The 26,790-nt window shown below is 37.3% G+C and overlaps 1 protein-coding gene across 4 annotated transcripts in view; it reads left to right on the top strand.

Moving 5' to 3' along the window:
• The window catches only part of EXOC2 (exocyst complex component 2), a 190,604-nt gene that overhangs the window by 98,212 nt on the left and 65,602 nt on the right, over positions 1-26,790 (top strand). For all 4 annotated transcript variants that reach the window (XM_075921345.1, XM_075921343.1, XM_075921344.1 and 1 more), the window contains 9 exons: positions 240-308; positions 1,014-1,171; positions 3,362-3,483; positions 8,240-8,301; positions 13,832-13,912; positions 15,381-15,440; positions 16,417-16,478; positions 17,788-17,854; positions 20,968-21,084. In XM_075921345.1, the coding sequence (XP_075777460.1) occupies positions 240-308; positions 1,014-1,171; positions 3,362-3,483; positions 8,240-8,301; positions 13,832-13,912; positions 15,381-15,440; positions 16,417-16,478; positions 17,788-17,854; positions 20,968-21,084 (798 nt within the window). The remainder of the gene's footprint in view (positions 1-239; positions 309-1,013; positions 1,172-3,361; positions 3,484-8,239; positions 8,302-13,831; positions 13,913-15,380; positions 15,441-16,416; positions 16,479-17,787; positions 17,855-20,967; positions 21,085-26,790) is intronic.

Here is a 26,790-nt window from a genome sequence, read left to right as displayed (position 1 = left end):
CTGTTACTTTACTTTCAACTTTTATTTTAGGTTATGGCAGGCACATTGTACCCCACGCTTAAATACTAGCAACCAGATACTTTGCTTGTAGATGAGACTTGAGTTAGTTTCTTTTATCACATTGTAAACTCACCACTTTTGACCCATTTTCTTTGGTATGATTTTTTAGAATGGTTTTAAAATTGAAAGCCGTGGTTACCAGTCACTGATACTTTTCAATTGTTTCTCATTTTTACAAGACTGCTGAAAAATCTGGTCAAATGGAAAGGTCAAAGAAGAATGCTAGGCAAAGACAGAATGATTTCAAGGTAAGCTTGGTGTTCAGCCTTATTTTCGTTTAGGTGGTCCTTCAGACTGACAACTGAAAAAGGCTTAATTTTCAAATAGTGGTGAGCCTTGACCCTCTAATAATCAGGCCCCTTTTAAGGTGTTTTAGGTTCAACATCCAAAAAATCCTAGTCACTTCAAAAATAGGGGGAAAAGCCCTGATTCTTGCTCTACAAGAGTCTGTAATCCATGTAAAGGATATATATCTTGTACTGGTAAGTACATGTTCATACATCACCTGCCATTTTAAAAATCTGCCATCAAATTTGAAGCCTCTACAAATAATTAGCTTTGATTGTGGTAAGCCCTACATCTTTGAACTCTCTTTTTATGCCCAACCCCAGAAATCTATTTTATTTTATCCCTCCTTTAAAAAAAATTAAATATTTTATTTTTTACAGTTATTTTTGACAGTGACTCTTATGAAATCTGTTTTTTACTTTCCCTTTTCTCATTTGGACCCTATTATTTTGTGCTTATGTTGAAGTAATTTTTCTGTTTTATCTAGTATATTTGTTTTAATTAATTGTACAGTGTTATAGCACTTTGTTTTGTGAATATAATGAAATTTGAAATATATGCCTACCATTTCAGTCTAGATTATGTGATGAATACATAACTAGTTAAAAAATATTGGTGCAGTTTCTAAGTATTTATTTTTGTGGTGTTCTTTTATGCTGTGACAGAAAATGATTCAGGAAGTGATGCAGTCCCTGGCAAAACTGATCCGTGGCGCTTTGCTTCCATTTAGCCTCAGAGAAGGAGAGCTGAGAGAGTATGGTGGTTGGGAAATGAAATCTGAGCTCTCTGGACAGTGGCTAACACATGTCATCCAGACTGTAAGGTAATTGAAGCTATTAGTCTGTATGTGACGAATCCTTAGTATGTATAATATTGTCTTAATCAGGCATGGGCAAACTACTGCCCACAGGCTGCATCCAACCTATCAGGTATTTTAATCTGGCTCTTGAGCTCCCGCTGGTGAGTGGGCTCATTGCAGCTCCTAGAACAATGGCATGTCCCCCCTCCAGATCCTACATATAGGTGCAGCCAGTGGAGGTCCATGCTCTGCTCCCACCCCAAGCCCCATCCCTGCAGCTCCCATTAGCTGGGAGCCACAGCCAGTGAGAGTTACAGAGGTAGAGTCTGTGGACAGGGCAGCACTCAAAGCTGCCTGCCAGCAACTCCACATAGGAGCCAGGAGAGAAGGGGGAAACGTGGGGATGCTTGAAGTAAGCAATGCCCAGAGCCTGTCCCGCTGAACTCCTTTATACCCAAACCCCCTACCTCAACCCTGATCCCCCTCCTGCCTCAATCCCAGCTGGGAGCCCTATTCTGCACTCTAAACTTCTCATCCCTGGCCCCACCCCAGAGCCTATACCCCCAGCTGGAGCCTCCACCCCCACACACTCCAGTCCTGTGCCCCAGTCTGGAGCACCCCTTTCATTCCAACCTTCAGCCCTTAGCCTTTCCTGAACCCCAAACACCTAGCTCTGCTGCAAGCCTGCATCCACAGGCAGATCTCACTCCTTCCCTTGCCCAAAACTCACTCAAATTGTGTGAGTATTCATGGCCTGACATACAATTTCCATACCCTGATGTTGCCTTTGGGCCAAAACGTTTGCCTACCCCTGGTGTAAACTTTGCCTATTTTTCATTCAGTTGAAAGAACTTTAAATATTGCAAAGTCAAGGACACAAAAGTTAGAATAAATGAAAACGAAGGTCTCCTGTACAAGATTATATCTGTAGCTACATAATTCCCTACTGTGTGCCTAAGGACTCTTGTCTCCTTGCATAGAGTGGACAGTGTTTTATAGATGAATCAGGGTTATGTAGTGAATGAGACTTTTATCTGTAGAATCTATTTCATTTGTTTTAGATGTTGAAAAGTGTGTAGTAGATGAGGCAGGAGATTTTTAGAAAGAGGCATGGTCTCATAAATAAGACAGCTGAATGTTATTCTGGAGAAGTGGATTCTATTCCTGTCTCTTCATAAATTCGTATATAATGTTAGGTAAGTCACTTAAACCAATGTTTTCACAGGTGACCTCTTCTAGTTCGTCATCTCCTAGGTGGTTAAATGAACTAATGATGGCTTGTTATCTGATGATTAAGTGATTGTACTGAACAGACAGTACTATTGGTGTGAGCAAAGTTGTTGATCATTACCAGATGAAATTCCAGAATTACAGTGATACTGGCACACAGGCTGATGAAAAATTGAAGATTTGTGCCCATCCTTTGTGGTGGCTGCTCCCAGTATCAACCTTTTGCTGAGAAAGAGGAGCAGGAAAGATGATGGCTTTGCAGCCTCACAAACGTCCTGGTTTGGGTGGAGGGTTATCAAGTGCACACCCTTGGAGCCCAGTTCCTGTTGCTAGATGTTCCTGATACTTATGCTCTGCATAAGATATAGGGTAGGAGAAATGACAGTGATTCCATTTGCCTCCAGGGGGATGGATTATTCTATGATTTCCTTGCTCTTTTTTTGTTTTTGTTTTTTGTTTTTTGTTTTTGTTTTGTTTTGTTTTTTGAAGCACCTACAATTGGCCACTCTTGGAAGACAGTAGGATACTGGGCTATATTGACCATTGGTGTGATCCAACATGGGCATTCATATGTTCTCAACTCCTTTCTGGGCAGCTTTTGTGTGTCTGTGTAAAGGTTGAACACACTTGCAGTTCTGCAGTGAAGACTGCAAATGCTGCCCTTTACAAGTACAGGGAAAATCAATCTAAGTATAAAAAGAGACAACTGATGGATACAGACAGGTGGAGAATTACAAAGAAAACAAGACGACAATGTTGGTTATTGTGATAGGCAGTAGTATTAGCACATCAAGGGCCTAAACTTTGTCAAGTTTCTACAGTACAGTAGTGAAACTCTACATTGATATGGTTTCAATAAATGAATGAACCAGACAGTAAAATATACCTATGGTATAATGATTGATCATACAGTTTAAAAAGCAATATTGTTTAGAAAACTGTAGGTTTAAATCTATGCTTCCTTTTATTTCCTTCTCCTTGCAGGCTTAGTTATGAATCCCTTACTGCACTTGAAATACCAAATGATATGCTTCATATCATCCAGGATCTTATTTTGGATCTTCGAGTACGTTGTATAATGGTCACCTTACAACACACAGCTGAAGGTAATTAAAAAGATGTGCAGACCTATATGCATATGGTTAGGATTTTTATTTTCTCTTTGGTTAAATCAAATTGCATGCGAGAATAAATCGTGGTCACATTAGGTACTTGAATCAGTAATGAGATTACCTATATTTCACAAAGTCACAAGACCTATTAAGATATTCTATCATTTCCCTGAAAGTACTCACTTGTTCCCTTTATTATAAGCCTTTCTTTCCCTTTGATACAAAGCAGCCATTTTTTCCAGTAATTTACGGTATTTTCTCCAAATCGGATAAGTTTCAATTTATTTGTACTTTTTGTCATGACACAGCTATTCCATACAGTGAATCAGCATTATTTCTGTTCTCTTCTGTAATTTTGACTAAAATCTGAATATTATATTTGTGAGCAAATCATAAAACCTTTATGTAATTTTAGTTCCGGTTTTGTCAAGGATACTCATCATTTGTTTCTACAGTCTTATTTAGTTCTTTGCGGTCATAAATTCATAGTTTTTTAAGGACAAAATGCTCTAAAATAACTTGTATTGCACAGGTCATAGAATTTCAGTGAGTTATCCCTGAATTAAGACAAATAACTTGTTTGACTAACTCATTTTTTCCAAAAAGAAATCAAGTCTTGGTTTGAAAAGTTCAAGAGATGGAACATTCACAGTTTTCTTTGGTAGTTTGTTCTAAAGGTTATTTATCTTCGCTGTTTAGAAATATAGCATTGGGGTTTTTTATTTGAATTTGTTTGGCTTTTAACTTCCAGCTACAGGCAGTCCCCGAGTTACGCGGATCCGACTTATGTTGGATCCGCACTTCCGAACGGGGCTTTCTCGCCCCGGAGCTCGCAGGCAGCGGGACCGCCCAGAGCGCAGCGGTCCTGCCACCTCGACCTCCGGGGCGGGAAAAGCTGCTCCGGGTGTCCCTGGTCTGCTGGGGACCGTCTCCAGCAGACCAGGGACACCTGGAGCAAAGCCGGAGAGGCGGAGGGGTCCTGCGCCTCTGAGGCTTTGCTGTGGCAAAGCCGGGGAGGCGCGGAACCCCGCCGCCACTGCCGCTTTGCTCCCAGTGCCTCTGGTCTGCTGGGGACCATCTCCAGCAGACAAAGGACACCCGGAGCAAAGCCGCAGCGGCGGCGGGGTCCCGCACCTCTGAGGCTTTGCCAGAGCAAAGCCTCAGAGGCGCGGGACCCCGCCGCCGCTGCGGCTTTGCTCCCCGTGTCCCTGGTCTGCTGGGGAGGGGGAGCGCAGCTAGTGCGCCCCCCCCCCCCAGAAGACCACGCTTTTATTGTGGACCCTGGGGTAGAGCACCTGAGGTGCTGCCGGGTTAGTCCTGCAGGAACCTACCTGGCAGCCCAGCTGTTCTGTCCCAGGCTCGAGATTCAGCTGCTGTTGAAACTGATCAGTGGCTGATTCCAGGAAGCTGGGGGCAGAGCAATTCTGCCTCCAGCTTCCTGTAGTCAGCCCCTGGTCATTTTCAGCAGCAGCGGCTGAATCTGGAGCCAGTTCCGACTTACATACAAATTCAACTTAAGAACAAACCTATAGTCCCTATCTTGTACGTAACCCGGGGACTGCCTGTATTTGTTTTTGTTATGCATTATTTCATTACCCAGTATTTTCTTCCTGCAAAGGTATACGTATGCCATGCTCAAGTCTCATGCATAAGTTAAACACATTGTAAGTATCTCACTGTAAGGTATTTTTTCCAGCCTTCAGATCACTTTTGTGTTCTCTTCAGCATCTTCTCCCATTTTTCAGTTTGTTGGGTTTTTTTTTAATGGTCACCAGCAATAGATGAATTATCCCTGTGTTGGTCTCCTGAGTATAATATACAGAGGTAAAATCACTTCCCTGCTCATTCTCACTACTTCCCTATTACGTCACACTAACAAGCTATTTAGTGCTCCAAAAATCCAAGTAGAACACTTCCATTGTCATGCCTTCGTTGATTAATTTCAAACTCTTTAAAAAAGAAAACCAATCCTATTTATTAGTTTTACTTGCTTTAATCTTGTTTTGTTTTTTTCTAATCAACAGCTTTGTAAATTCAGCATGTGTTCTGGGAGTCAAGCTCCTTTCCTTGTTTCTGCTTTATCACTGGCAATAAAGGTCATCCAGACTAAATTATGCTAATACCATGTTACACAGTGAGGGCTATACAAATGCAACTGATTGAAAAGTGGTAAATAATTCTTCTGATGATACACAAAAAGGAATGTAACTCAGCTCCTTCCTTTGAATATGCATTTTAAAAGAACTATTTCTATTTCATGCCAATCATAATTTTATTCCACTAATATGTCTGGATTAAGGATAGAACATTAATGGCAACTCTGAAATTTTTCTTGCTTGGCTTATACTGTGCCTTGTATTTCTGTTAATTTTTAGTTTATTCATCTTTATGGGCAAAAGTGCTTTTTTTAGTGCTTTTTAATTTTCAGTTCTGTAACTGTAAAAAAATTTGTTTTTAAATAATGCATTCATGTGATATAGTGGTGATGGGGTTCTCTTATGAAAGCTGTGTCATGGTACTAAGCTGTACATTATTTTGTTGACTTGCAGACTACATTTCATTAGTAAATGCAATTTAAACAGTAATCTAAGGGTATAAATTCACATTTAAAGATCATTTTATCTTGTATCTCAGATCCTACTTTCAAGGATACCACCTATGTTTATTTTGCAAATGGATTTTTGCTGGAATCAAGTGTTGTTTTGTTTTACAATTGTCAAACTGAAAAGTTACTGTGTGGGATGCACTGTGTGGGATGCTTATTGTCTTTTAGTAGTACACATGTTCAGTTTACAAGAAAATAGAAGAGTATTTTTTTAATCACCAGTCCTATAAACTCAATCTCAGCCCTGAGAGTCAAGGTGATTTCTTTTCTTGTCATGCATCATCACTGGCACCAACATCATGCAAACTGAATTATGCTAATGTCAAGCTAGACAATGAGGACTGTACAAGTGTAACTGACTTAAATTAAATAAACAGTTCTTTTGATGATGCTCAAGAAGGAATGTCATTCAGCTCCTTTCTTTGTATATGTGTAACACAAATATGAAGTTGGCAGGTTCTGGGGAAGGTAACAAATTTTACATAGACACTTTTCAGAGTCTAGTACTTCTTGAGTGTACTACAAGATGCTCCTTTGCCTATTAATCAATCTCACAACACCAGTTAATCAATCTATCAATCAAATCTACCTATTAATGATGACTGGGTTGAAGGTTAAATGGGGTAACCGTTGTAGCTGCTGATAGGTACCTAAATTGTATGTAACTGATTCTTATACTCCTCTTCTTCCCCTCCTCTTTGTTATCCTTCTTATAATTTTTTTTTCTTATGTACTTTCTTGTTATAAGTGCTTCAGGGCCTGGCCAGACTTTTCATATATGTGTGAGCAACTTTTAGCACGCTGGAGTCCTGATCCTAATTGAGGACTCTCAACCCAACCCATACATTTTATAAGTATTTTATATAATTATCTTCAGAGGGCTAGCCAAGTTAGTCTGTGCAGGATAAACTTACAAATAAACAAAGATTCTGGTAGCACTTTAAAGACTAACATAACATGTAGATGGCATCATGAACTTTCGTGGGCATAGCCCACTTCTTCAGATGACCAGAGTGTTGGTGGGATAACTCAGTGGTTTGAACATTGGCCTGCTAAACCTGGGGTTGTGAGTTCATACCTCAAGAGGGCCATTTAGGGATCTGAAGCAAACCTGTCAGGGATGTTCGTCCTGCCGTGAGGGCAGGGGACTGGACTCGATGACCTCTCAAGGTCCCTTCCAGCTCTATGAGATAGGTATATCTCCGTGTCCAGAACCAAAATAAATAAGGGGGGGGGGGGACAAAAGGAAGCAGTGAGTATATAAATATCAAAGGGAAAACCGGGCTGGTATGTAAAAGGCAAAACTGAGAAACTATATTCACCTAAAAACTGGATAGTTAAAAGAAGCAGATAAGGACCATTAATTTGCAATTAGAGAGGAAGAGTACTAACACCAGAATCTACACTCTTCCTCTCTAATTGCTAACTAATGGTCTTTATCTGCTTCTTTTAACTATCCAGTTTTTAGGTGCTTATAGACTATCAGTTTTGCCTGTTACATACCAGCTTGGTTTTCCCTTTGATATTTATATATCCACTGCCTCCTTTTGTTCCCCCTCTCCTCTATTTATTTTGGTTCTGAACATACAAAACTCCAGTTATCTGAAGAAGTGGGCTGTGCCCACGAAAGCTCATGATACCAACTAAGTGTTTTTTTTTTTAGTCTTTAAAGTGCTACCAGACTATCTGTTGGTTTTTATCTAATTATGTGAGTCTTAACACTTGTCCTGATCTCAGATAAAGTTATGTATTTGACTATTTGGTTTTTCTAATTGGCTTGATCAAGGAAAAATAAACATTTGGATTCCTAAATATAATGCCTATTTTATGGGGTACACAACATGTCCATTAAAAAAGAGCACTATAACAATATTCCATTAACCTCAAGCTTTCCAGTAAAAGGTGGGATGTCAGCAACTGTTGCAATGCACCATACATTTTACTTCTGTAGGAGAAAACAGCAGAAAACTCTTGTATGTGCACCTTTATTAATCATTTAGTGGCAGAAATCTTTTATGTAAGGCCAATGTTTTTGTATGCCTACTCATCACTCTTAGGTGCCTATGGTTTTGTCTATTCTGAAGTTCAAAGAGGTTTTTAAATATATATATATATATATATAGAGAGCACCTTTTCTTTTTATAGATGTGAAGAGGTTAGCTGAAAAGGAAGATTGGGTGGTTGATAATGAAGGTTTAACATCTCTGGTAGGTGCACTTTTGTGTGTTTTAGTAATTATAAACATATAACTTGTGAAAATTTCATTTTTTTTCTTTTCACGAGTATTAAAAGTTTTGCAACATATTATACTTGTACTTACATTTACACATGTATATGCATAGGTATTTATAAGAGAGTTAAAATATGGTACAAAATAAAACAAATCAGTTCTCATCTACAATGAGTTACAGTTTAGGTAGAGGTGAGATTATATCCCTAAGTGAATTCTTTTTCCCCTCTCTACTTGCTTTCTCAAATATTCATAGGTATATAAATCTAACCAAGAAAATCAAAAGTTTTCTCTCTTTTTCTTGTTTCACTTTTTCAGGAGTTATTTTTCTCCTGGTGGATTTTTTTACACATGTCAGTGAGCATAAGCATAGTCCAAAGTAGTTTTAAAAACTAATAAATTTCAATTGATGGATAAGGTTTTCAAAAGCAGTGTCTTCAAATTCAGTGCTGCTGAACAGTACGTGAATAATCTTTAGTTATGTGAGTAACAGTTCATGTTATTGAACCTACTCACATGAGTACTTAGATGAGTATAGCTTTCCCGGGTTTGGTCCTTTAATATGAGTAGAATGAAAAGAAGGACATAGGGGAAGAGTGTATTTAAGTAGAGAAAGTTGCGATTTTTTTTATGAGTCCCCATATAGTTTTTACTGAGCTTCCTTAGTAAGATTATGTTGAGATTTTTTAGAAAAAGTTTTCTTTGTAGCTATGGATGTATTTCTAAAATACAGAGTTTGTTTTCTCAGCTTTTGACAAGTTCAGTCCATGCCCTAGTGTTTCATAACTTAATGGAAGCTGGACTGTTGCAGATATAAGAAGTTGCTTTTCTGGTATAATGAGCCAACTAATTTAGGAGGTTGCTCACAGACAAACAATAAATGATTTGAAACCATATTCAAATAAATTAGCATGGTGCTTTCGGGAAAGAAATAGTAATGACTAATGGCTAAAACATGACAAGCACATTGTAGGCATGACTCGAAAACAGTCTGAGAAAGCAGAAGTGGCTGTGGGAGGATTGTGCCTTGTGTATATTATATAAGACCATATTGGGTAGGCCTTCTGTCTGGAGTTTTGATTATTTGTTACTATAAATATGTTTGAATGAAGTTGAGTAGGAGGGCATGAAGCATTTCAGATACACATAATGTGGGAAGGAGTGTTTTCTGGTTATTAAAATCGAGTACTGGGAGTCATGACTTCTTGCGTTTATTCTCAATTACCACTGAGTGTTCTATGACCTTGGGCAAGTCCCTTAATCATTCTGGTTTTCTTTTTATTCATCCGTAAAGTTGGAAGAACTTATCTACCTCACACAAAGCTTTTCATGGTAAAAGCTTTGTTGTGTCTTAAGTCTCATTTTATGGAAAAGTGGGGGCAGGAATAGTTTGTCTTCAATGGGTATCCTTTTAAAGTACAAGTGAGAGTTAAGACTGAAGTAGGCCAAAGTATAGTTTAGACAAGTGATACTCAGGCTCACGAGCCACAAGTGGCTATTTAATATGTCTTCTGCATATGATATTATAACATTGTATTTAATTATTAACCAATTAGTATGCCTCCTTTGTTAGTAGTATCAACGATAGTTGATAAAATAATACTTGGTCAGTCATTTTGCTGTGAGAATGATGCATACATATTTAAATAATAAGTGAAACCATCAATTCATACTACTGTAGCTCTTCTGGGTAACGTTCATTGCTAATTTGGCTCTTGAACCACTGAAATCTAAGATATCAATGATCTAGATAGACAGTTGCTAGAGAGGTGTTTGTCTAACTTGATTTTTAAAACCTCCAGTGATGCATATTCCACAGCCCCCATAGACAATTTCCAGTACTCAATACTCAGGTAGTTAGGACGTTTCTCCAAATGTTCACCTAAATATCCCTTGCTGCAATTTAAGGTCAGTGCTTCTTGTCCTGTCCACAATGGTTAAGGAGAACACTTTCTCAACCTCCTCTTTGTAACAACTATTACATACAGGCAGTCCCCGGGTTACGTACAAGATAGGGACTGTAGGTTTGTTCTTAAATTGAATCTGTCTGTAAGTCGGAACTGGCGTCCAGATTCAGCCACTGCTGAAACTGACCAGCGGCTGACTACAGGAAGCCCGAGGCAGAGTTGGTCTTACATACAGATTCAACTTAAGAACCCCAGGCATCCCCAAGTCAGCTGCTGCTGAAACTGATCAGCGGCTGATTCCAGGAAACCCGGGGCACAGCAACTCTGCCTCGGGCTTCCTGTAGTCAGCGCTGGTCAGTTTCAGCAGCGGCTGACTTGGGGACGCCTGGGGCAGAGCAGCTGGGGTGCTGCTGGGTTGCTTCAGTAGCGCCACTCTCGGCGCTACTGGACCAACCCAGCAGCACCCCAGCTGCTCTGCCCCAGGTGTCCTGATTCAGCCACAGCTGAAACTGACCAACAGTGCCCCAGCTGGCAGCGCCCCAGCTGGGACCAACCGGCAGCGCCCCAGCTGCTGTACCACAGGCGTCCGGAGAAAAGTCTGGTCTGCTGGGGGGGAGGGCGGGCGTACTAGCTGGGCCCCCCGCCCCAGCAGACCAGGGAGATGCTGGCAGCGGACCGAGACGCACCGCAGTCCCGCCGCCCAGGTCCTCCGAGGCTTTGCTCAGCATCTCCCTGGTCTGCTGGAAACCAGCAGACCAGGGAGACGGGGAGCAAAGCCTCTGAGGACACCGGCAGCGGGACAGCCGCGGCGCGTCTGGGCTGTCCGCTGCCCGCGTGCTCCACGGCTTTGCTCCTCGTCTCCCTGGTCTGCTGGTCTCCAGCAGACCAGGGAGATGGGCAGCAAACCCCATTCGTAACTGCAGATCCGACATAAGTCGGATCCGCGTAACTCGGGGACTGCCTGTACTTGAAGACCATTTTCATATCCCTCCTCACTCCTCTTTTTTTTCCAGACTAAACAAACTCAGGTTTTTCAATCCTTCCTCACAATTCATGTTTTATAGAATTTTAATCATTTTATTGCTTTCCTCTGGACTTTCTCTAATTTGTGTACATCTTTTTCTGAAATGTGGTGCCCAGAACTGGACACAGTATTCCAGTTGAGTCCGTATCAGTGCTAACTAAAGAGGAAGAACTACTTCTTGTGTCTTGCTTACAATATCCCTGCTAATATGTCCCAGAATTATGTTCAGGTTTTTTACAAAAGTTTTGCATTGTTGACTCATATTTATTTTTTGATATACTATAGCCCCCAGATCCTTTTCTGTAATACTCCTTCCTAGGTAGTTTTTCTGGTTTTGTATTTGTATAATTGATTATTCCTTTCTAAGTATAGTATTTTGCATTTTTTATATTGAATTTCATCTTGTTTACTTCAGAACATTTCTATAGTTTGTCAAGATTGTTTTGATACCTAATCCTGTCCTCCAAAGTGCATGCAACCCCTCACAGCTGAGTATCATCAGCAAATGTAATAAATTGCATTCTACACATATAATTTAAGCTTAAGCCATCTCCACAGGCTTCTCTAGCCTTGTTTACCCTCAAAAATTTTGTGAAAATTTTCCATCATTATTACAACTGATTTAGATCCACCACTGATAGCAACAATGGGATTATTCTTGTAGAGTGGCATCAATAGATGCCATGATGCCATTATCCAAATCATTCTTATTAATTTCACCATGGCTTTTTTTTTAAAGGCGTTTATTTTTCTCAAGACTGAAACTTTCTGTTTCTATCAAGTCTAGATATATTCTCTGCCAATATAGCTGGGACTCAATAGACATGGATTGCATGATTTAACAATTCAGGTATAGTTTCAACTGACACTTTGGAATCACCTCATTGTTTAGTCAAGACCATGATGGCTTTTTTTCTTTGCTGGAAAATCCACTTCCTAACAGTAAGACAATACACACTCCCTCCTATTTGAGTATCAGTTTTAACTTTTTAGAAAAAATATGCTAGACTATTAGCAACACATCATTTCAGTCCAAAACAATGCCCCACTTCCTTCTTTCATTTAGGATTGCATATGTGATCATTCTTTTGTAGAACAAATAATTATAAACAAAATCTTATTAGTGCTTCATTATCATGCGACTGTGCTATATCTATCCTAGGATTTTTTGAAAAAATTTCCCATCAGTTTAGCTCTTCCAAGGGCTGAAATATTGGGAGGATTGCTAGTACATATATAGGTCTTTAGGGATTTGCCATCATTTTAAGTATGGTGTCATCTAATACTGCTCAGAATCTGGCCCAGTGCTTAGAATATTGGCAGCTGCTGATGCCTCATCTATATGAATAATCCCACTGTTAATACCACCAGTGGATTTGAATCAATTGTCATAATGATGGGAATCTTCAGCAAAATTTCCAAAGGTAAACCAAGATCAGAGAGGCCCTTTGGAGACAGCCTAAACTTAAACTATATGTGTAAACTTCATGTAAGACAATTAGTTATTAACATCTTCAATATTTACACAACTGTTAACACATATTTTGGAATACTGTTGTCAGAAACCTACAGCCATGGGACCAGTAATGCCCAGAGTTTAACGTACAGAGAAACTTTGTTGTTTTCTTCTCAGGCAGTAAAAATCTACATGAGAACAAAAATGAAAAGAGCAGCATTTTACTTCTCTACTGAAAATGTACCTCCTTCATGCCCCTTTAGCTCTCTTTCTCTGATGTATGCCTTCAAGATCTTGTTCTAAATATTAATAATTAGGTTGTATTTTAGTATACTGCTTTATATTTTCAAATTTATCCTCAGACATTAATCAGTCCTCATGGCACCTATGTGAGGAGGATAAGGATTATATCAGTGTGATAGGTTGGGGAAACCAAAGTGAAATGACTTACTCTAAGCTACACAGAGGGTAAAGGGCAGAATGAACTTAGAAGTTTTTGGCTCCCATTTTTGAGCCAAATCAGCTGGCCCCATCTTCCTTCTTCTAGCATGGAGATAGCTTTCTCACTTTCATGTTCCCCTCTGGAAACACAATTTATCCCTTAGGTATTTTCAAATAGGAATGATACTATTCTGAACAAGAGAGGAGGCTAAGGGAAGATTAGCTGCTAGAGATAATTCTACAAATTCTAGATTTATATACTTTAGGTCCTAGGCCTGTTAGTTAATATGACTTCTGCCATAGACTTTGAGGTCAGGGTTTTACCCCCAGACTTTTCCTGTGTAGCTATGCATGCAATCACAAACAAGGTGTAAGAATATCACTACAGACTTAGTGCAAAGAAACTGTTCAGTGGAGGAATTCCTTATTCAGGCACTTAGAAAGAAAATTTATTTATGGAGGTTTTTTTTTTTTTTTTTTTTTTTTTTTTTGCTTCCATATCAAAGTATCTCATTAAAACAAGGGCTTTCTTTATTACAAGTATCAGGTAATTTGTGTGTTTTTCCATTTTGGATCAGTAAGAAATGAATGCCTTTGTTTACTGTAAAAAAGTATATAATAGTAGTTTGTATCATATACATTACATATTCATTTAGGAACTCAATCTTTTTACTTTTAGCCATCCCACTTTGAGCAGTGCATTATGCATTCCTTGCAGTCACTTAAGAGTGTTCTTGACTGCAAACCAGGAGAAGCCAGTGTAAGTCTTTTTTATGCATTTTATTTCCTTGTATGTAAATTATTAGATTTAAACATTACTGTATTAATACATTTTTATTATGTATTATTTGTGGTTGTGGATGCTACAGAAAAGCTGTTATAAAATGAATTAAGAGATTACTCAAGTTTCACAATATTTTTCCATCACTTTGACAAACCAAAAAAAAAAAAAGCCCTTGCAATACTGAGTCCATTTTCAGATTGCACTTTTAGTACCTTTTGATTGCAAGGTGAGGAGGTGAGAGAACTGTACTTAAATGTAATTAAAAAAAAAAGACTGTAACCTGTATCTTTCAGGTCGCAAGTAGGTATGATCTTGCACTTGTTGGTACCCTAGAGAGCCAGTTACAAATACACCTCATATGTAGATTACATTAGGGACATAACTCAACCCCTTGTTTTCCCTACAACAGTATTATTTCCATTCATTTACTGCCTTGAGGACCTGATGTAACAAGATATGAGAAACTCCCACTGACTTCAGGGTGACATGTGAGCATCCTTCAGGAGATGATCAGCATCTCATAGCATTGGGTGCTGGTGCTGCTACACTGCTTTTCTGTTGGTCTTATATATGACTAAGGTACCTATTCTCCAGTAAGGGTTCCTCAGAAGAACTCAGAAGGGGATAATACTTCATGATTAATCTCTCCCCATGACATAAATGTCATGTGAAAACAAGGATGGTCTTGAGAAGTCCCAAGAGCTTTTACTATCACCCTGTTCTCTCTTCAGCTTGACTTAGTTTCCCCCATCCTACATATCACTAGAAACCTTTTTCTTGAAATTGGTGTGATACACAAGTCAAAGGGAAGCTAGCTACTACTTTTTCCTCCACTCATGTATTCTTTCTCCCTCCTTTTTCTAATCACAGTTTCACTTTCAGGGTAAGGAAAATTGGAATTATCCACAGCTAGGTAGCATCGTATGTCTGTATTGTTCCCATCATTGGCTATGTCTAGACTACACCGAAGTTCCGAAAGAGGATATGCAAATTCCCTGGGAATTTGCATATCTTCTTCCTATCTCACTTTCAAAAGTAGTAGTCAGGACACGGGTTTTTTTGGTTTAAAAAAGCTGCATGATCCTCATTTTTTGAGGAAAAGCGGCTTTTTGAAAAATGGGGTGTTGCTAAAAAAACGCTTCCCGACTACTTTCACGTTCGAAAGCTCCTCTTTTGGAACTTCAGCGTAATCTAGACGAGCCCAATTGTGTTCCCCCTTTAGTATAGGATGCTATACTTTAGTATAGGATGCTCTTAGTCCTATCCTTTATGCTGGTACATAGAAATTGTTCTACCAGCCACTTTTCTTTCCCTGGGAAGACTCACAAGAACAGTGTACACAGAGAAATTAGGTTTGCTATTTATAACTCTTTGCTTTACTGCCTTCCTTTGGAAGAAGGCCATCTGAAGTTATTCCACTGATGTTATATGGTTGTTTTTTCAGGTTTTCCAGCAACATAAAACACAGGAGGATGTGTGCCAGCTAAGTATTGGTATCATACAGGTAATTTTAAAATGGAATTGAGGAGCATAAATGAGTGATTAAAGTCTTACTTTGTATCCATCCCTCCTTCCCCCAAAAGTGATAAGATGTCATATGCTGTTTAAATCAGATCATCTAGACGTTAAGTATTATCTTATCTTCAAATGACAGTAACTCTTAAGGATAATGATGCTTAATGCTTCCTGGGATTTTAAGATCCTGATTCATCAGAGCACTTAAATTCCTTAAGCACTAGCTTTATGTCAAACATTTTCTGGGTTATCAGTTATATATTTTAAAGATTAATTTAAAATTTGGTTGCAAAGAGCACTGGATTTTAATACAAAACTAAGGCTTAGCTCCTGAGCTGGTATAAATTGGCATAGTTCAGTTACAATCAGTGGAGATGCCAGTTTATAGCTGAATTTCTGGATTTTAGTTTCCTATTAGAAACCGGTGCTCTTTGCAGTAAATTTCTAAGGTAATCTTTTAAGTATATAATGAATAATACAGAAAATAATTTAAAATAATAAAGCAATACCCAGAAATTTAAAAAATTGTTTATATTGTGCTATCAGATGGAATGTCAGAAATCAAACTATGATGCCTAAGAGACATTGCTTTGGAGTCTCTATGTAAGCATTTTAAAGATTCAGTCATTGCAAACCAATGGACCTCCTGTCCTATGATTTCAACACTAATTTGGGAGGTCATTTAGGAAGAAGAGAGTTGGTACAAAGAAATAGCACAGAACTTTTTTTCCACAAAAAAACAAAGACTAACAAGATAATGAAAACATTTACAGAGTTTAATTTAAAACTCTACTGTTCTCAATTATTTGAGGTTTGAGAAAAATTGGGGTATTTGTGATTACTATGGTTATATCAGCTGCAATTAAAATACATACACTTAAGAAAAGTTGAAATACTTGATAGTTTTTGTACTAGTAGCTAAGCTCTGATGGGAAAATTCATAATTGTCTTTAATTATTTGATAGGTTTTCATAGATTGTCTGGAACAACTGAGCACCAAGCCTGATGGTGATATAGATACCACACAGTAAGTAAAATAACACAGAATATTTGAAGTTGCAAATTTCAACATAAAATTTTTTGGGTTTTACTATAGCATTTTCTTTATCAATATTCCTTAGCTATTTGAATTAAATAGCATTTGTGAATAATTTTTGGCTCTGACCAAAAATGCTATGGAGCCAAGTAGGATGTTTCTACATCAAAAAAGTGTGACTGATATTGAATAAGGCAATGAAATGTAATGAATATTAAAAAGTTGTTTTTTTAGTAGCTATTATAACGTTTAATGAAAGCTAGCTTATTCAATATCCCTCCAAAGGGATTCCAAAGGGAATCATCATTCTAAAGGTTGTAACTGTTACACCAGACCAGCCCATTTTTGTTTCAAGGGTTATAACTATGCCTGGAGGTTTTAGTCACATTTATGACTTCCAAGAAATTTGTATGAATGAAGTTGCCCCTGTCACTGAATAACATCTACCAAAGAGAAATGGCATTTGCCTTCCCTCTTAAGCATTATCCTAGCTCTATTTACATATCGACTACAATGTTGACAGTTTTGCTTTTATTCCATGAACCACTAATTTCAGAGATCTAAGGAGTCATAAGAACCTGAATTTCTAAGGTAAATTAGAAACTTATCTTGATAAAACAAAAAACCAGAAAATATTGCATGGATTTGCCAGGTTGTTTAGCACAGGGATTAAAACTGCATCCTGAAACACCCCTTTTATTTTTTCTCTTTACTTGGTTTTATCTTTAGTTGATGTATAAGAGTAGAGAACAAATGATTTTATTGCAAATCAAATAGAGTGCAGAAAGGTGCAACTTTGCCTTCCTCCCCAGTCTCCCAACATAATTGCTAGTATATCAGTACCTGTTTCCAAAGCTCTTCATCAGTTTGTGGGTGATTTAGCAAAGCTCTACAGCTCATTCTGTCTTCTATTCCATAGTATGAAATGCTTTGATGCAGCTCTCCAAATTTTTCTATAGTCTTTGCAGTTGAACCCAGCACTATAGCTGGTCAAAATACTTTCCGCTAAATATTTTCCATCAAAGCCATATTGATTTTGACTGACTCTCGGAGAGAGAAACCCAAACTGAAGACCAGATAATTTGCATTTTAAAAATGGAATTTAAACCCAATTCCATTTTGCAAATATGCTTTAAAGGTTTGATTGTATTGCATTTGGAATTTTGTTCCACGTGTGAAAACCTTGAAAGTTTTCAAGAAGCAGACATGTCAATCTCTACGAATCACACATCACAGCTGATTTGTAAATGCTTAGAGCAAAAAGAATAATCTCCTGTTCACTTTTTTCAAAATATTTCAGTCTTTCAGTTGATGTTTCATCTCCCGATTTATTTGGAAGCATTCATGAGGATTCTAGTTTATCTTCCGTAAGTATGGCTTGTTGCGGTAAAATGAAAGGTTGAATAAGGCTTTTATCTTTTACTGAGTGTCTTTTGTAATGCATTTGTGTGTTCCTAAGTTATTTTTTACAAAGTAATATAAAACTTTACTAACTGCAAGATTATCAGAAAAGCTAATATTATAGTTATCTTGAGCTTCAGATTGGTGGACATTCCGTGTATTTCCTACAGAATCTTACTCACCAATTTTATTTAAAAAATAAGAAATGTTAGGGCTGTACGCTCTCTGTGTATAAACTGGCGTAGTTCTGACATCAGCAAAGGTAGCATTAATTATATCAATTGAGATCAGACCTTCGATGTTTAATTAAAACTCAAGTGACAATAGCCAGATACCTAAGACAGATCATTAAATTTCATTTTTTATAACAGAGATAAATGTATTAAATAATGTAGTTTGCTTTGGTAAGTCATCGTACTTATAACAGAACATTCTGTGACGAATGAGAGACCAGACATGTTGTTTTTTCCATAAAATTCCGAATGTTGCATTTTTGGGGGGTTCAAGTTACACTCTAAGTTATTTATTCCCATAAAGCATATGCCCCCATAAAAGGACTGTGGAAACATGCAACATTATGCTCCTATGAGAATGAATTTGAAGCTCTTATTATATTTGTAGTAATCTTTTCCTGCTGAATTTCGACACTGTTAAAGAAGCAACCTATTGCCCTTACTTTCATGAGTAGTCTAATCGCAGTTAGTGAGCAAAAGCTTGTAGGATCAGACCCAGAGTTCTAAATTTTGAAATTTAATATTAATTGAGTACTTATATCATTGTAATTATCTGAGGAATGTGTAAACATTAATTTTTATCAACCTATTTTATTTTCATGTTATTTAAGTTTGTGACATTGTGAGGATTTTTTTCTCCCAAACAAATGGTTCAGTGCTTTTTTTTAGAAAATAAATAAATAAATAAATAAATCATTGCTAGCAGCCCAATACTTTTAGCCAGCCATATATTTTATAGAACAGAAAAATAAATTTGTTTAAGAATTATTTTAGGTACAAATGATTTATTTAATAAACAAATGTAAAAAAGAGCATTAATGTCTATAGTTTAATATATTTGGCACATAGAACAGTTTTGATCTGTGGATTTCAAAACATTACAAGTATTAGTAAGGATTACTATCCCCCATTTACACATGGAGTAGATAAAGCATAGAGACCATGTATACTCTATGAGAAAGATAGACACTACTGCGGTTGATCTTCCAGGGTTTGTTTTAGCGGGTCTAGTATAGTAAATTAGACCTTCCTTACCTCTCTCCTAGGTCTCAGAGGGCACCCCCATTGGCACCGGTATTCCCGCTCCTCACGAGGAGTAAGGGAAGCTGATGGGAGTGTTTGCTCCTGTCAGCCTCTCACTGTGTAGATGATATGGAAACACTATTTAAGATATACCAACTCCAGCTATATAATGAACATAGCTGGAGTTGCATATCTTAAATTAACCTTCTGCTGTAGAGTAAATCAGGTCAGAGATATTTAAATAACCATTCTAGGATTCTTCAGTATATTTTGCATTTTCATTTTCATTTGTATTGTGTTTGGGTTTAATATTGTATAGACAAGTGATGGTAATTAATCAAAGTAGTAGGCAAGTTAATGGGTAACATTTATTAGATTAGTCATTGTGGAGCATTAGTGGTTTATAAGACCGTTGGGAATGTATCAGGATTCGCAAATCTCATTCTTAATAAGATGTTAATATCCTTCACCTCACTATGATAATTCATCCTTGGAAAATTTTCATTTTTAAAGCACTTTGCAAATGACCATGTTGAACTCTCTTCTGACACAAGAGAAACAAATAAACTTAGGGAATTTAAATGAATTGTGCACAGTTGCACAAAAAAAGTCACGAGAGCTGAATTTATAATTTGGGAGTTCCTACCTCTGTTACCTCCTGAGAAAAATTAGACTGTGCTAACCTCTCTCCTAGATCTTGTCTCATATTGTTGCACCAGTCTCAGGGACCAACAGTCCTGATATCTCCTCATTCAATATGGCTATTTCTACACTAAAAAAACGTGGTGGAGCATCCACACCTCAAGTGAGTTTTTGTGCAAGTAAATTGGCAGAACAGAGGGCTTTTGTCAGTAGAGTTATTCCTCTCCCCACAAGGAATAACTCCTTTTTGTGCTAGAGCTCTTGCGCAGGAAGGCTGGTGTGGATGCTCCAGAAGGGTTTTTTTCACAAGAAACCCCTATCGGCAAAAGCACAGGTTCTCTAATGGTCATTCTGTGAATGGCCATCAGAGCTTTCTTGCGCAGGAATGTCCGTGCAGTGTGGATGCTCTCTTGCACAAAAGCACATCACTTTTGTGATGTGCTTTGAGGTCTAGACGTGTTTTTGTGCAAAAAGATCTCTTCCACAAAAGGCTTCTTGTGAAAAAACCCTGCAATGTAGACAAAGCCTATATGATTTTTTATTTAGGTATATAGGCTTTATTTATGATTTTTTATTTCACCCATATTTGATTTTTAAGGTAAAATATTTGGAGAACAGAGATGACTTGGAATGTTTGAAATTATTTGCAGAAATGATTTTGAGTTCTGTCTTGATTTAGTTTAATGTAGAAGCTGGGAATGCATTTGTTTAATAACTGTTTTCTTTCCTTTGCTTGAGTGTTAAAACCAAATTCTTTAGTCAGTTTCATATGAAAGTGAAGATTTTGGTATCATTTTATGGTGGTCATCATTTTTAACAGGTTATGAAAAAAATAGTAAAATGCAGAAACCACTTCTTGGAAAGCTGTTTGTGGCTTACTTTTTGGAATGGGATCTGAATCACAGATCTGTATTAGTCACATTTATTCCAGTGAATACTTTTAGACATGAGAGCCCATAAGAAAAAGTGCCCTTAATGAATAAACAAATGTAGGAAAGAGCATTGTACCTAGCGTTAACTAGTTTTTAGGATTTTGTTTACAGAACTATTTATTAATTATATTTTACCAACATGCTTATCATGTAACTGTTGACATTCAAGTCAATAAAACATTTTTTAACAATCAAAATGTGTAAACTAATTGCTATTCATTTTCCTTCCTTAAAACATCTTTGATTTAGGAGCAAAGGCTTTTAATTGTACTCAGTAACTGCCGCTACCTGGAACGTCATACTTTCATAAATATAGCTGAACACTTTGAGAAACACAGCTTCCAAGGAGTTGAAAAAATAACTCAAGTAAGCAAGACTATTAAAATGCAATTTTCACAGAACTATCGTTACTTTGGGTGGAAATATTTTTTCTTTTCACAGGTATTAAATTAAGTATTTGTACAATCACCCAAAATAAAAATTACTTGATCCTCCTACAAGTGAGTGGGACTTTAAGCATTAGTTTAAAGGAACAATAATAGCAGCAGTAGTAGTAGTAAAAATAATCTCTCTTTGTGTTGAAATAAGTGGTGTAAAGTAGTATAGCAAATGTGAGTACTTGTTAAAGATTTCTATATTCATAGGCAATGTTTATCTGATTTCTAAGTAACGCTTTTTAATGTCACTGTGTTTTCTTGATGCAAAGAATAAAAAGATCATCATCTCAAAATACACTTGATAGATTAAATAATCTAGTAATCTCTACCACTGACAGCTCTTGTTCATAAACCAGATCAGGGATTTTTTTTCAAAGAACGAAAATGTCAAGGTGGGCGGCTATAGATGTCTCATTTTCCTGCCTTTTTGTAATGATTAATCATTTTTTATGAGAAATGTTATGACTGAAAATCTTTATGGCCATATAGTTGGTTTATTTCCAGAAATGTTTGTTGTTTGAAAGTAAAATGTTATCTCTTCCAGTACAGAGTATTTCTGTACAAACTTGTGCTTCTACTATATAATGAACTCTCATAACCCTTCCAATGAATGTACTTCAGCTTTTGTGGGTGGAGTAATTTTGAATACATTCAGGTGGAGTTTGAAATGATTTGCATTGTTAGTATAGTACACAAAATTGCTGCAGATATCTCCTTTCATGCTCAACTATCCTGAAATGCTTAATAAAAGGCTGAGTTAGGGACTAGTAGGGTTGCCTGGTGACTTTGTAAGCAAATGAGGAGTTCATTATATATTCAGCAATAGATCTGGAACAGCCACATTAAAGCATTGTTCTTAAAATCTGGTATTTTTATAAAAAAGAAAATTCAAACATTGAAATCACTGAACAGTTTTATATCTACATTAACCCTTTGATGACTGGGGATAATGCAATACTGTATATACAGTACACATACCAGGTGGTATTCATCCCAAGAGTTCAGAAGGAACTCAGATGTGAAATTGCAAAACTACTTTCTGTAGTATGCAACTCATTGCTTAAATCTTACTCTGTATCAGATAACTGAAAAATAGCTAATGTCACATGGATTTAAAAAAAAATAGATTATGGAAGTGATTCCTGGCAATTACAGACCAGTAAGTATAACTTCAATACCAATCAAGCTATTAAAACTATAGTAAAGAATAGACTTATCAGACACAGTGATGAACATTATGATCGGAAAGTGTCAATACAGCTTTTGAAAAGGGAAATCATGCCTCACCAATCTATCTGAATTTTTTGAGAATATCACAAGTGTGTGGACAAAGGTGATCCAGTTGAAATAGTATACTTGGACTTTCAGAAAGACTTTGGCAAGGTCCCACATGAGAGATTCTTAATTAAAGTAAGCAGTTATGATCATAAGGAAGGTCCTCTCAAGGATCAATAAGTGTTAAAAGAAGAAAAAAATGTAAGAGAAAAGGTAAAGAATAAATGGAAAGAGATATATATATTGGAGATTTCTGATCTGTCTTGGGACCTGTGCTTTTCAATATGATCTGGAAAAGGGGTTAAACAGTGAGGTAGTGAAGTTGCAGATAATACAAAATTACCAAAGACGGGACCAAAGCTAACTGTAAAGATTTTCAAAGGGATCTCACAAAACTGGATCACTGGGCAACAAAATGGCAGATGAAATTTATTGTTGATAAATGCAAAGTAATTCACATTAGGAAAAATCCAACTATTCATATGAAATTATGTGCTCTAAGTTATGTGTATTATTTAAAAAGATCTTAGTCATGATGGATTGGTCTATGAAAACAGCTGCCCATTGTGCTGCAGTAGTGAATAAAGCTAACTGTGTTAGGAAAGGAATATATAATAGATAAAATATCACAATGATGCTAAATAACTCCATTGTACACCCACACCTTCAGTGCCGTATGCATTGGGGTTGTCCCGTTTCAAAAAAATTATTAGAATTTGAAAAGGTACAGAAAAGGGCAACAAAAGCGATTAGGGCTATGGGACAGATTCCATGTGAGGAGAAATTAAAGAGGATTATTTTAGAATGGAGAAAATAGAAGGGGGTTATGATAGAGGTCTATACAATAATAAATAATGAGGTAAAAGAATATAGAAAAGTGTTATTTATCCCTTCACATAGCATAAGAACCAGCGATCACTTTATAAGACAGTACATTTTAAATGAACATAACGAAGTAATTCTTCATGCAACGTATAGTCAACATGTGGAATTTGTTACAATGGAAAGTTGTAAAGGCTAAAAGTATAACTGGATTCAAAAAAGAATTAGATAAATTCATGGAAGATAGACCTGTCAATATCCAAAGCTAAGGTGGCTGGGTACACAGCCCCATGCTTTGAATGTTCCTGAAACCCTGATTGCCAGAAGCTGAGACTGACTGAGAGGGGATGAATTACTCAGTAATTGTCCTATTCATTCCTTCTCAAGCATCAGGCCCTGGCTATTATCAGAAGAAAGAATACTGACCTAGCAGAGCTGTTATACAAATTTTCATGGGTGATTATGAGCAACATACGAGTCCTAGATGAATAGTTATATTGTCCTCTTAAGAGTTCATTTGACAGCCAGTTTAGAAAACAACTGTTTTCTAGCATTGAGTATTAATTGAATAACATTAAATATTTAGTATTAAGTACCAAACAGATAACTTGTAGGAAGTCAGGCAACAATGTTGCTATTGCCCAAATATAATGAAAGAAGATATAATAGTATTTTGGCAGTTGTAGTTTTGGGGAGTTGCTGTGTCCACGAATTCCTCATGGACAGACTAGAGGTCAGATCATCATGATAATCCTATCCCTTCTGACCTTAAAAATCTATGAGCTGACTTGTCTAAACATATTTCCATGTGAATGCCGTCAGGCATTCTACATTTACAGTCTCTTTTCTTTTTTCTGATTATTCAAAGCACCTTCAGATAGTCTTTGATATCACTTGTAATAGGTTTACGTAGATTCATTATCACATGCAGTGTTACTTGTGGCCATTCAAGAGTGAGTCCCAATAAACAGAAGTGTAGGAAGTGATAGTATACTGACAAATCTCCTGTAATTAAGTAGAATTGCATACTGTAGTACCATAGACAAGCTTAAATAGGGGAAACCAGCAACCACAGCCCGTAACCTTATTCTTGCACAATCTCACTGCCAAATTTAGGGAATGTACCATACTGCATTGTACATGTAATCATTTAATTCCAAGGAGGAGTTACACACATCTTAAAATATTATGCGCTTTTTATTGGAAACCTGCCAAAGCCCTGACAGGGTTTTCAGCTTAACAGTTCTAGGAAGTACAAAATAGCTCCTGACTTCAGTGGAAGTTAACTGGAGTTCAGATTACAACCCAGTTACCATTATCTTCTTAATTGGCCCAAAATATTTCATTTTAAGGTGGAAATAGTGTAAACTTTTCTGTTTACAAAAAAGTACTATTTTTATAATAAAGACCAGATGATTCACTAATTGCAGCGATGGTAACCTTATTGCCAAATGTTATCAGTTGGATTGATTTCAAGATGCTCCTTTTTTATAAATTAGTGAGGTTATTAATGCTTCATTCTGAGGAATTCCTTTATGTATCAGACACTTAAGGAGGGCTTTTCCTTTCAGTGGACATTCAAGCAGCCCTAAATTATAATATGTTCATTGTCCATAAATTATTAAAGTTAAATTACTTGATCACTTGACCACTGTTTTAAAAACTTGTCTCTGATGCACAAATTTTATAACACTGAGGGCCATATTGACAGTTTCCCAAGATCCTGAGTGCCACCACTAATTTGTGCATATATACATACGGGCTACATCTACAGTACACCCCTCTGTTGGCAGAGGGACGTAAATAAAGCACATCAAAAGCGCAAATAAAGCAGGGATTTAAATATCCTGTGCTTCATTTGCATAATTGCGTTCTGGCACTGTTTCTATATGGCACGGGATATTTAAATCCCTGTTTCTTTTGCACTTTCGATGTGTTTTATTTACATCCCTCTGCCAACAAAGGGGTGTAGAGTAGACATGGCCACAGAAACTCCGTCTCTCTCTGTCTGTCTCAATTGAAGATGAATATGCTCATCTTTCTTGTGGAGTCTTGTAAGTGTACATAGTGCTTTCCCCAAATCACATAGACCCAGACTTGAACTTTTGAGGACTCCAGAAGTGGGACGGCATTTCTGCTGGAGAATTCATTGATGAGAACCAAACACACAAGGCATTCAACAAAAATCCAAGGTTTAAAAACAAACCAAAACAGTACTGGATATGGAAAGGATAGAGGCAAACAAACAACATCCAGAGTCAGTGAAGGCTTGAAGAATGAAGATGAAGGCAGAATGAATTAATTCTTAAGAAAGTGGGATTAGGATTTGTTGCTCCATAATTAAAATAACATGAATTTCCATTATAAACTCAACTCCTCCATGTCTGCACCTTATGAGCCACACTAAAAATGTATATCTACCTTATAATTAGTGGTTTTCATTATTGTTGTATCTGTGTTACTTCCTGGATATGAGAAAGGGAAGGTGGGTAAAGTAATGTCCTTCAGTACTGATCTTTAGAGCTATACAGTTTCTCTTTCCCCAACAAAAGGTGGTCCAATTACAGTTATTAAACCTCACTCACCTTGTGTGACTCATATTCAGCAGATTAGATCTGGTGTTGAGAGAATTTTTCTATATAATATGAAATTGAAATGGGCCAAGAGCTAGGTTTTTTTTATACTCAAAACAAATCCCACCAGAAATCAGAAAAATATTGAGCTATGGGTTTTATGCACAAGATCAAACCTTTATCCTTTAGATTCTTAATTTTCTAGCTTTTGAATTGGATCATCAATAGGAGTGACTGATGGGCTTGAAGATAGAGATCATAGTTTATATTTTAAAATAAGTAAATAATTATTCCTTTTCCTTATAGAAATAAAGCTGAAAATGTAACCTCTTGGGAAAATTGGCAGGGTGGAAGATTTTTCCACTAAAAGATTCATAAAGGAGTCTGCTAATCCTAAGACTCACATGGGTACGAGCAGGAAGAGGGTGGGGTAGGACTTAATGACAGTTCTCCATTTGACAGATCTTAGAAGTGCCACAGGATGTGGGTAGTGAGGAGGAAGGGAATTGCATCCCTGACCTTTTCTTGAGGGCAAAGTTTCACTGCCCTCCTGAATGCTCCCCTCCTGCTGATCTCCTGAGCTCCTTTCTATGATCCTTCCTGATTCTCAGCTCATTTCTGAGAAACCTCAGGAGGTTTACCAGGTGGAAAAAGCAGGAAAGTCCTATTGTATTCTGCTCCTGTGCATCAGTTTCTCTAATTGGACTCCTCTGCTACTGTACACCTTCATGCCCCTCACCAATATAGATACTTTCTCCCATATTAACATTTCCCTCCAGAATTCCTGTTTCTTTCCTCATATCTTGCTCAAGAGACCTTCTCTCACCACCCTTAAGACGCAATGATTTGTGATTAGAGTATTCAGGAACAGCTTGGTGGGGGGGTGGGGGGGGAAGGCAGAGCAACAGAAGCATCAGTTTGTCCTCCTTGCTTCAATCAATGAATCATCAAGTGGTTTTCAGTGT

The sequence above is a fragment of the Pelodiscus sinensis genome, chromosome 2 (assembly GCF_049634645.1).
Source record: "Pelodiscus sinensis isolate JC-2024 chromosome 2, ASM4963464v1, whole genome shotgun sequence".
In the NCBI taxonomy this organism is placed as follows: Eukaryota; Metazoa; Chordata; order Testudines; family Trionychidae; genus Pelodiscus; species Pelodiscus sinensis.
This window is presented reverse-complemented; position numbering and strand designations above follow the sequence as displayed.